Genomic DNA, 12366 nt, shown 5'->3' on the forward strand with positions numbered 1-12366 from the left:
TTATTGGAACTGCAGCAAAATGATGTATAGCACAATATCCTAAAAATAAAAAAGCAAAAGTGAGAGGCAACAAGCATTTATTTGAGAATCAAAAGAATAGCTATTTTGTATGTATGTATGTATGTCTGTATATATATATATATATATATATATATATATATATATATATATATATATATATATTAGAGGCCTGGTGCACGGGATTCGTGCACTGGTGGGGGGCGTGAACTGCAGGGATCACCCACTTTGGGAGCACTGCCCATCTGGGTCAGCCAAGTGGCTGTGGACCCGCCTTCTAAGCAGCTGCTCCCTAGTCTGGCATCTTCCATGGAGCCAGAGCACTTGCCTCTCCAGGGAACCCGGTTGAGGCCGGGTCCAGGGATAATAGCACTGAGAGGCAGTGGAGTAGGCCTCACTCCCACAGTGGCCATGAACCTGCCTCCCAGCCTCTGTGGTCAGCTCTGCAAGCCCAGCCTGGTGCTGTGTGGCCTGTGGGCATCCAGAGGAGGTGGCAGGGAGCAAGGAGGAGGAGACTATGATAGATCACAGCCCAGGTTCCTGCCCATTGGCCTGGGGTTTGCAGCAGGAGCAGTCGCTCATCTCGGTCAGCCAAGCAGCGCTCCCACTGTGGTAGTGCACTGACCACCAGGGGGAAGCTCCTGTGTTGAGCATATGCCCCCTGGTGGTCAGTATGCATCATAGTGACTGGTGGACCGGTCATTATGCCATTCCATCACTGGGCTTTAAAATATATATATATATATATATATATATATATATATATATATATATATATATATATATATCTCCCTAACTGGTTTGGCTCAGTGGATAGAGCGTCGGCCTGCGGACTCAAGGGTCCCGGGTTGGATTCTGGTCAAGGGCATGTACCTTGGTTGCAGGCACATCCCCAGTGGGGATTGTGCAGGAGGCAGCTGATTGATGTTTCTCTCTCATCGACATTTCTAACTCTCTCTTCCTCTCTGTAAAAAATCAATAAAATATATTTTAAAAATAAACATACATATATATATATATATTCCTACCTGGTTTGGCTCAGTGGATAGAGCATCGGCCTGTGGACTGAAGGGTCCCAGGATCGATTCCGGTCAAGGGCACATACCTGGGTGTGGACACGGTCCCCAGTAGGGGGCGTGAAGGAGGCAGCCAATCAATGATTCTCTGTCATCATTGATGTTTCTATCTCTCCCTTCCTCTCTGAAATCAATAAAAATATATTAAAAATCATTTTTAAAAATTATATATATATATATATATATATATATATATATATATATATATAATGTTGTTGATTTCAGAGAGGAAGGGAGGGGGAGAGAGATATAGAAACATCAATGATGAGAGAGAATCATCGATCAGCTGCTTCCTGCACACTCCACACTGGGGAGTGAGCCCACAAACCTGGGCATATGTCCTGACCAGGAATTGAACTGTGACCTCCTGGTTCCTAGGTTGATGCTCAACCACTGAGCCACAGCAGCTGGAAAAAACAGCTATTCTGGAAGCCCTGATTCAGGCAGAACCCCAATAGTGTCCCAATTAGGAGGTGAAGGCAAGGGGTATTTATGAGAAGGGGAAGAGGAACAATTATGTCAATAGGAGGAAGGGATTTTTATAGGTGAAGAATACAAAGTGATATATTCTAAAGAATGTTTTTCATTTTCAATCCAATAGTCACAATGTCTGCTTTCCTAGCTTTACAAACAGTCGTTTGGAATGCAGTGCCACTGTAGGCTCAGTCCAAAGATTATTTTGCCCAGTTTTAACATTCCAAGGGTTTGAGAAATAAGACATGCAAGGGAGTTCCTCTGGACAGCAACTCTGACTCTATTTTAAATTGACTTCCTTTATACTATATTTTGTATTTCCCCTTTTGATTGAGATCTTCCCTTAAAGCATGGCTGAACAATCATTGGAAAGCAACACTGGTCAGTTATTAAAAGCCTTGTTGGTCCTCCAGTGGTGGGACGGCTCCTTCCTGTTATGGCTGTTCCACAAAGGAGCGATAGTGGTGTTTTAGGAGCATTAGGCAACACTTGAGCAATAGGAGCATCAGAATAGTGGAAGCCCTTAAAGGCAAACATCTTCCATAGCTTCTTGAGGTTTCTCATATGAAGTCTCATAAGCCTTAGTGATCATCTCAAAACGTTGAGCAACAATTAACAGAGTATTATCTTTATAACATTGATCTATGTAAAACAAACAAGGTTTTATACAGCAAAAATTCCTATAATAACAAACAAAAAGTTAAGTCCAATTTGAAGAATAAATCTGAACCAGGAGGCAATACTTGAGGGCAGTCAGCTGAAGGTATTAGAAAACCATGACATGTCAGTGGGCACTATATTTAATCATTTGGCCTGTGCTCAGATTTTATCTAGTCCCATCCCTATTTTACCAGAAGTGTTTTGTCTAAGTATAAGAGGTATTAACAACAGAGCAAACCTCAACTTGTTTATTTAGGATGTGGTCAAGAGCAATCCTATTGTCTAATATAACTGGCACAAGGGAATTTAAAGATTTGTCCTGGTTGGCTATTGCTTTGGCGGTAACTCCAGAAAATCTTCTCTAAGGTTTTTGCTAAGTTTTTAATCAGGTACTAATTCATTGCAATACCTGCTTAAAGAAAAAGTGTTTTTCTAAATCTGGCACCTATCCTGGGGTTGGCATCTCTAGGCATTGAAGATTCTTAACTACGTATGTAACCAGTTGCACCTTTTGACCTATGAAGTAGGTTTGAAGATGATGCCCAATGTCACGTTATCTTTCCAGGCAGAAATTAAGGAAAAAAAAGAAAACAATAATTATTATAGTGAGTGCTTGGCCTCTCACATTGTGAGATAGGAAGGAGCTAAAGTAAGCATGGGAAAGTTACCTTTCTGTAAGGAAAGGTAAATGTTTACAAAGGTATACTTTTCCAAACTGCTGTAGGTCATAGGTAGCTTGCGGGGATGGGAGGTTGGGTGGGTGGGTGGGGATCTGGAAAACAGATTTTTTAAAGTAATATTTCAAAGATGTCATTAAAGTATAATCATTGTCACCACTTCATTCAGTCCCATGTTATTAATTCTTATTGATCTTGATCTTTTTGTTAGCAGTTTTATGAATCCAGTTTTTTGTTTTAGAATTCTGCAAATCTTCACCCAGTTTAATGGTATGATTTGAAAGGTTATTAGAACCCTGTATTTTAGAGTAAGTGTCAGAGTCCTTTCCATGAATTTCTCTGAAGATGAAACCATCTTTGCAGAAACACTTTTGCAAAAGCATCACGGTAAAATAACAACTGCCTGCAAATGACAAAAGACTTAAAAGATCTGGTGAGAGTTCACAAATACACACACAAAAACAATGCACTGGGGTGGGGGTGGGGGTCAATTAGGGGGAGAAGGAGAGATACGTAAAGCTTTAGCCCTGCCCGGCTTGGCTCAGTGGATAGAGCGTCAGCCTGGGGATTGAAGGGTCCCAGGTTCGATTCCTGCCAAGGGCATATGCCTGGGTTGCAGGCTTGATCCCCAGTGGGGGGCGTGCAAGAGGCAGCCAATCAATGATTCTCTCTCATCATTGATGTTTCTATCTCTCTCTCCTCCCTTCCTCTCTGAAATCAATAAAGAAATATATTTTTAAAAAAACTTTAGACAGTGAAAACTGCTGGGAGCCGGTCCATCCTTGCTGCTTGACACAGTCGCTGCAGGGAAGAAACATCTGCACAGCATATGTTTCAAGGGACCTGGCGTATATGGCATACTGTTCTTAATATGTTTGCTCACCTTCTTGGCGCTATGTGTTTTAACCAAGGTCACCTATCCGAGAAAGGTTGTTTCCCCAGGTAGGGATTTTCCCCTGAAGTTAGGGAGGGAATAAAACCTCTTAACTAAGTGCCAGGTGGGTAGTTAATCACTTTAACTACAAACAATCACGCTTAAGCTACATAATCTTTACTCCCTGGAATGGAGATAAGAAACGCCCTAACCTTTGGAATAGAGATTGATAGGATTGGAATCAACTGGTATAAATACAGATGTAACAAGACAACAGGACACAGAACCTAAAGACAGAACCTAGCGAGAGAACATGGCAAAATATCCTGGACAGAACCTGGCTACAGAACTTGGCTGGAGAACCTAGACAGAACCTGGTGACCAAACCTGGCTGGAGAACCTGGAGAACCTGGCTGGAGAACCTGGCTGGAGAACCTAGCGAGAGAACATGGCTACAGAACTTGGCTGGAGATCCCAACCAGAACTTGGCTAGAGATCCTGGCTAGGCTGCTGATCAACTGAATGCGGTCTCTGTGTCATTCCTTCTTCGCCGACTCCATCCACACCTTTGGAGACCCCTGGACCTGCTGGGGTTGGACCCCAGCAGAAAACAATTATTAAAAAAACAATGCAAGTGACTTGGTTATCCATTCTAATCTTAGTTTGACCATACATAAAATATTTTTAAAAGTTTAATCATTACACTAGTATATTTCAAATTTCCTATCACTTAAACCTTTAAGCATTAATGTTCTAATTTTAAATAGCCATCTCCTTAAGAATTTGATTTATAGGTTCAGGAGTAGAACTAGAAGTTACTTGTTTTTCCTCCAAACCAGCTGGTCCCTAGAGAGAGCATGGACTCACAAGGTGGGGTTGTAAATGTACAAAAAGTTTAATGCTGCCTCCTGTCTTCCCTGACCTTGGTGGGGAGGATGGGGAGGATCCTGGTGGTGTTCCATAGCCCATAAAACAACTTTACTAGGACACCAGATTTTCTCACTGATTCTTGGAAAAGGTGACACTTTTGTCACTGGATCTTAGTGGTGCCAGAGCAGTAGCCATCACTGAGACAGCCACCGAACCCCTGTTTAACAGAGTAAGGGTGTACAGTCCTAACTCTTATAGAGAAGAGCTGGGTATTGTGCTGCTTAGTTGCCCAGGCACAAGTGACCACCTATTCTTTATGAATACATAACTGAAAGCCAATTGACCTGCTTATATTTCAAATAAAGCTTTGAAAGTAAATTAGAAATAATGTAGCATAATTATTGAGCAGTTTATTGGCCTAAGAGAAAAGAAGGCTTATTATGGGTGGCATTTGCCTGGACAGCACAGAGCCAAGGAAGGAGATTTAAAAAAAAAAAAAATAGCACAGTAATGCTGCAAAATTGGTTTAACAAACATTTTAAATATAGTTATAATATTAAAATATTATTGAGTCCTAGCTGGTTTGGCTCAGTGGATAGAGTGTCAGCCTGCGGACTGAAGAGTCACGGGTTCGATTCCGGTCAAGGGCACATGCCTGGGTTGCGGGCTCGATCCCTCATAGGGGGTGTGCAGGAGGCAGCAGATTGATGGATTGATGATTCTCTCTCATCATTGATGTTTCTATCTCTCTCTCCCTCTCCCTTCCTCTCTGAAATCAATGAAGATATATTTTAAAAAATATTATTAAAGTAACTTTATGTCCTCCTATTCCAAAATTATACTTCTCATAATGTACATTATCCCAAGGTTCTCCAAGTGTGGTCTAATTGTAATCTCTGAACCAGCAATAACAGCAATAGTATCAGCATCATTTGGGAACTCATTAGAAATGCAAATTATCCTACCCCACCCTACATCTTCAGATTCAGAAACTCTGCTTGTGGGGCCCATCCTTCTGTTTTTGTGCGGGTTCTTAAAAGGTTTTTAGAGAGAGAGAAAGGAAGAGGGAGAGAGAAACGATGTGAGAGTGAAACTTGGATTGGCTGCCGCCTGCATGCTGCCTACCAGGGACTGAGCCTACAACTTGGGCATGTGCCTAGACTGGGAATGAAACCCCGCAACCTTTCAGTGCATGGGATGACTGACCCAGCCAACCAGGCCACCCCGGCCAGGGCTCCTCCTGTGTTTTAACAAATCCTCCTGATGACTCTGATGCTCCATAAAGTGTGGGAATCACTACATAATACAATTCTTCAAAATCAGTGCTACTGTGGACGAAGAGGCACCATTCAAATTCAAATACTTTCACTCTAGGAAAAAAGGACTAAACTTTCACTTAAAAATATACATTTGGTCAGTACAAAAGATATCCCCACGACAGAAATTTTAGTATAAAAATGTAGAAAGAAGGGACGGACGGGAAAAAACCCCTCCAACTCTTCTGCTTTCAGTTTGTCTAATTACAACCAGCTCAACTGAAAAGCCAAAGACCAATTCCTATTTTCAAACCACTGGATGCGTCTGCATAATCAATAACTCATCTGCAAGTAAAGGAATTATATTAGAAAAGTGGTTCCCCTCTCTTGAGCCAGAAATCAGAATCTCTAGGGATGAGGCCCAAGAATTTACATCTTTAACAGCAAGCACCCAGGTGAATCACATGTTCACTTAGCTTTTGGAGCCATTCGGTTACAAAACCTAAATATCCTCGTTACCAATGAAGCACATTTATTTAAAAAAACAACTGCAATCCAGTTCTAATCTCTTATGGGTCGCTGGAGGTGTAATAATTCTACTTTTCTGTTGAAGAACCTGCAGTAAGGAATTGGGCAGAGCCCTGTAAGCTGGAACAGGGATTTCAATGGAACTGCTGTATAGTTGTTCTAGAGCAGTGATGGCGAACCTTTTGAGCTTGGCGTGTCAGCATTCTGAAAAACCCTAACTTAACTCTGGTGCCGTGTCACATATAGACATTTTTTGATATTTGCAACCATAGTAAAACAAAGATTTATATTTTTGATATTTATTTTATATACTTAAATGCCATTTAACAAAGAAAAATCACCCAAAAAATCGAGTTCACGCGTGTCATAGGTTCGCCATCACTGTTCTATAGTATCAGACAAACATCCTAAATTAAAACAGTGATAAACAAAAGGACTTTCTAAAATATTGTAGTTATTTAATGTAGAGTTTAGAATTAAGCAAAAAATAAAATCTTCAAAAACAAAACAACCTCCAAGGTTTCACTTAGTGGTAAACTCTTTGGTGCCCTGTCATAGGCCCTTTCCCTCCCCTAAACGTTCCCTAAGGAAAAGAAGGGTGCAATGCCCAGCTGTGCGCTGGAGCCCTCCGCAAATTCTCCAGCATAACAGGGAGGCCGTTATAGCACAATAATAAGCGCACAGACTCTGACATCGGACAAACATCCCTTTTATTCCAACTCAGTCATAAGGTCAACGTGCTTATTGGGTGTCTGTAAGCCAGGTTCGTTACCTGCAAACCCAAATCCAACCAGGACTAACGGAGATCTTTGGAAAGCGCTGATCAAATCGCGGGGCTCCGCGGGCACCTTGGCAGGCAGTCAGAGCAGGTTAGCTCGGGAGTAAGCATGGGATGGTTGGAGGGGGCACGCCTTCTCCTTTTTTCCCCTCTGGAAAGCAAACCAGCGCTCTCCCCGCTGGGTCAGCGGGCCCACAGAAAGGTGCACCTGCGAGCAGCCGGGGCTGGGTCCCTTTAAGAGCCCGCCTCCCCCGCCCTTCTCGCGTCCACTCCCAGCGAAGGCGGAACCGGAAGTCGTGAGGGACGCGCCGGTCCCCAGCATGGCGGCCGCCTGGCCCTCCGGGCCGGCAGTTCTGGAGACCGCGGCCGTCCAGCTCCTGGGAGTCCTGTGGTTCGTGTCAGTCACCACGGGACCCTGGGGAGCGGCTGCCGCCGGGGGCGAGGAGACGCTGAAGTGCGAGGACCTCAGAGTGGGACAATATCCTCTGTGAGGGGCTCCCCGGCGGGAGGGGGAGGGCGGGTGGCGTGGGGGTCGTGGCCGTGGCCGCGGGCTAGGGCTGTGCCTCCGGGAGCGGGACCTGTGGCCTCCAAGCACCGGGGACGCTGGGAGGTGCGGGGAGATGGGACTGGGAAAAACAGGCCGCCCTGGGTAAATCTCCTAGGGATTTTACGATTGTTGGCGCTTTTTCTTCGGACCCACCTGTTTGTTTATGTGTTGTTTTTTTTTAATATATATTTTATTGATTTTTTACAGAGAGGAAGGGAGAGAGATAGAGAGTTAGAAACACCGATGAGAGAGAAACATCGATTAGCTGCCTCCTGCACATCTCCCACTGGGGATGTGCCCGCAACCCAGGTACATGCCCTTGACCGGAATCGAACCGGGGACCTTTCAGTCCGCAGGCCGACGCTCTATCCACTGAGCCAAACCGGTTTCGGCTGTTTATGTGTTTTACTTTGACTGGTGGGTTGGTGTGCTCCACAAACACCTAGATCCTGAAGCACGCGCGGTGCTGCCGTCGGCACTAGTGACCCAGCGATGGGCAGGGCCTCCCCGGGAAGTTTGTCGTCTCGGGTGAGACCAGTCGTCGTGAATACCGATGAGGCCGGGTGTGCTGCCCGGGAGTCATGAACTTTCCAGGATCCTTACCTTTTATCCTTCGCTAGCTCCCGTGGCGATGCCGCACTGCCAGGGGGCAAATGAACCGTATAGGTCACAGCGGACCCATGGATGGAAAGGTCTGTTGTGATGACTTAGGACGGTGCCTGGTGTGTAGCTGGAGCTGTAGGTGTGAGCTGCCTGTTTCCCGAAGAGAGAACGGGGGCCGAAGGGGTGGAGTGGGTCTGCTCGGTGTAACAGTTCTGGTAAACCGAGGCACAGGATGGCATGGGAGCTGCATGCAAATTAAAATAGCGACCCCTGTACAGAATTAGGTACTTTGGTGCAAAGTGCATAACAGAAGAGTTAATAGCAGAAGGCAGAGAGAGAAAGGAAAGATTTTAGGAGGGAAAATCTTTAAGAGAGTTCTGTCCTATATTATTTTTCTGTACCTTGAGGAGAGGCCGTGGTTATTTGGTTTTTTTGCAGAGCAGCTCTTATTTGTTGAATACCATTTCGTTGAAGTTTGAGAATCAGTAACGTAGCAGGTTGAGTTATTTTTCTCTGCAAAAAGGTCAAGGCGGTTCTCGCAAAGAAAATAATTGGGCAATAGGAAGAGTTGGGCTTTTTGAACCCCAGAGAGAAGTGGCTGAGCATGTAGGACGATAAGGTGGTGACAACGGGAAAATATCTGTTACTCCTGGCATAAAAATGAGGTCTTCAAATGCTGACTCAAAACCGTAAACAGACATCTTGTGAATTCCTTACTTGTCTCATTATAGCGTCAATAATAAAGCAGGAAGCAGAAAAGCACCCACGTGTCTTAAGTATCTGTATGGATATAATTATTATATCTGTTTCCAAAGGCTTAAAATCCTGTTGGGGAGACCATGTAGACCCACCGGGAGCACCATCTGCCCTGCAGTCCCGATGCACATGCCCTGGGCTTGGAGTCAGGAAACCTGATTTTGCAACCCGTCATTGATATGACTGTGGAGAAGTCGCTCAGACTGTGAGCCTCAGTTTGTCCTTCTGTAATGTGGGAAGAATAGTATCTACCTGACAGGGTTTTCAAGTTACATGAAATTATGTAGATGGCAATACTTGAGGGCCCCGTAAATTAGTTCAGTCAAATCTCTGGAAACTGATTTATTTTTTTTTTTTAACCTTAAAGCTCTCTTACAATAATTTGGTAAAGATTTTTATTTTCATTTTGTGTGTGTGTGTGCTCTGTGCTTAAACCCTAACTGATGTTCTTTAAGGATGGCATTCTTTGCTAGAGCTTTTAGTATACATTAAGTTAATATACTTTTCCTGTAATAAATTAATGTTCAGGTATTATTTAGTGATACTGAGGATATGTTTGTGCTTATCTTTTTTGACCTGGATAAATTAGCAGCCTCCCTTTACATGTGAATATAAACATAAGTACATATGAGATATTAAACAGGTGATAATGTTTTGTGTTGGAATGGAGTTCACATTTCCTTAACTTTTCTTAAATATATTTGTAAAGATCCAAAAATAAATGATGCTACACAAGAACCAGTTAACTGTACAAACTACACAGCTCATGGTAAGACTTCCAGAAACGTGTCTTTAAAAATAAATTTTAAAACACTATTTCATAGATTAATGAATGATCACTAAAAGTAATTAGTGCGTGTGTTTTTTTTCTTGAGTTATAACATTATTCAGTTTCCGCAACAACTTAAAATTGGAGAACTGGCTAGAGGACTTAAAAAATAATTTTATTCTCTTTAATTATAAAACTGGGATGTTTTATGGTTTCATTCATTTTTTGAAACCTTTGGAATCAATTTATATAGCTGTCTTGATGCCCTTTATTCACCAAGCTATGTTATGCAAAGGTACTGCTTCAGTTAGATTTTTAATTACTTGTAAAGAACTTGAAATGAGATTGTTGGTACAGTAAGGTACAGTGAGCAGCTGTATCACCCACATTATGCACTTGTAAAATATACATTGATAGTCCAGCTGGCGTGGTTCACTGGTTGAGCTTCTACCTATGAACCAGAAGGTCATGGTTAGATTCCCAGTCAGGGCACATGTCCGGGTTTCCAGCTGAATCCCCTGTTAGGAGCATGCAGAAGGCAGCTAATTAATGGTGATTTCTCATTATTAATGTTTCTATTTCTCCCTCCCCCTCTGAAATAAATAAAAAACATATTTAAAAATATATATATATACTTGGGTACATCCTAAGTATGAGGGCAGTATGGTAAGAATTTTAAATATGCATCACTCTTTTTTCTTTTTTTGTATCAGTTTTTCTTAGAGATGTTTTGAAAATGGATAACAAACCCTCATCTAATGATTTTGGGGACCATCTATTCTAAAATATGTGTAATACCACAAGCAGGGCATGTGCCCTGACTAGGAATTGAACCCACAACCAACGTCTCAGTGCATGGGTCAGTGCTCCAACTAACTAAGCTACACCAGACAGGGTTGGCTGTCGGTCTGTCTATGTTTGTCTGTCTGTCTGTCTATCATGTAGCTTTTCTTATCTAAATTAAAATCTCATGTCAGATGTTCTATTGGGAGGTGGTTTGCTACATGTTATATTCTCTTGTGTGCTTTGTTAGTCTTAAAAAAACAATACATAATCACACCTTTCCTACAAAAAAATAAATGGTTTTTTGCCTTTTTCTGCCTTTAGTTCCATGTTTTCCAGCACCCAACATAACTTGTAAAGATTTCAGTGGCAATGAAACACATTTTACTGGACATGAAGTTGGTTTTCTCAAGCCCATATCTTGCCGAAATGTGTAAGTACCTTACTGAAGTTAAATTTTCAGATCACTTGCTTATGTTGTATCGTGACTGCATGCAGTGAAGAGATAAAGAGGTAATTTATGGGGAAAGTTCTTCACTAATTTAACTTTTTGCTTGTATCAGAAAACTTCTTCTTTAAGTGTGCATATTATATTGTTTTATAAATGCAATTTACCAACCAAGTAAAGCTCTGTTGTTCACTACTTGGGATAAATGAAGACTGAACGGCCTTATGCCATGTCAGTTCGGTCATTTAGGCTACCCAAATTAGTTAGGAAAAAATTATGTTCTCAAAATTTGGGAGATTTCTAGAGTTCAAAATAAAGGAGTATGTACTTGTGCTATTAAAAGAATGCTAACTATTAAGTCATTTGCATATTAAGGGAATTTTGAAACTTGGTTTCATTTTTTGTACTAGGCATGGATGATGAATGGGAATGTAAAACAATTCAAATGGTAGTTGGGATATTAAGATAAGTGGCTTTATTTTATTAGGAATTTTCTTTGTTTAAAGGTCTTTTAAGTTTGCTTTTAATTTTGCTTCAGTAAAGCTAACATTTTGTTCCTCTATTTTTGCTTTGTGCTAAAAGCTTAGTTTTATTCACTTTTATTAATTGCTGGCACTATATTTTTACCTTTTAACTGTACATTGTTGCAGCTATTTGATGATATCTATTTGAATTTATAAAAAAAATAACCACTGTTTGGCTTTACAAGTTCTATTAGAATTCTTAGAAATTACTATTAGAGCCTTTTTTTTTCTTTTGACCCTACTTCACTGAATTAATGAGGGGCTTTAGATTCTATCTTGCTAAGCCAATCATTTAGGATTCTTGGCTTCTAAGAGTTCTCATTAGTAAAGTAAAAATTGTTAAAAAGGAATTATTTCCAAAGTATTTAGATATGGTTTAGACAATTTTGAAATTTATAGATTGATATTTCTACCTTAAACTTTCCAAATGACAATTTATTAAGTGCTGGTCTAAGATATTGGGCTACTAGAGGCCCGATGCATGAAATTTGTGCAAGAGCAGGCCTTCCTTCCCCCAGTGCCAGCCACTGGCAGGCACCCGGCACCCAGGTTTCCCTGTGGCTGCCGGCAGACACCCAGGGACTCGTGCTTTCCTCGCAGCCCTGGCTTCATCTGATGTTAGGTCATCCGGTCTAATTAGCATATTATACTTTTATTATTATAGATAATACAGTAACTAAGAATATCATCTGTTAAGAACAGCTAGCCACTCAGGTTGGACTTTA

At 41.8% G+C, this 12366-nt stretch overlaps 1 protein-coding gene across 1 annotated transcript in view; it reads left to right on the forward strand.

Annotated features, from left to right (window-relative positions):
- The first annotated feature begins 7519 nt into the window (after nucleotides 1–7519).
- The window catches only part of TM2D1 (TM2 domain containing 1), a 29320-nt gene continuing 24473 nt past the window's right edge, over nucleotides 7520–12366 (forward strand). The window contains exons 1-3 of the mRNA XM_081088040.1: nucleotides 7520–7698; nucleotides 9819–9886; nucleotides 10994–11102. Coding sequence (XP_080944166.1) covers nucleotides 7532–7698; nucleotides 9819–9886; nucleotides 10994–11102 — 344 coding nt within the window. The 5' untranslated portion in view covers nucleotides 7520–7531. The remainder of the gene's footprint in view (nucleotides 7699–9818; nucleotides 9887–10993; nucleotides 11103–12366) is intronic.

This window comes from Myotis nattereri (assembly GCF_964212035.1).
Source record: "Myotis nattereri genome assembly, chromosome: 3".
In the NCBI taxonomy this organism is placed as follows: Eukaryota; Metazoa; Chordata; class Mammalia; order Chiroptera; family Vespertilionidae; genus Myotis; species Myotis nattereri.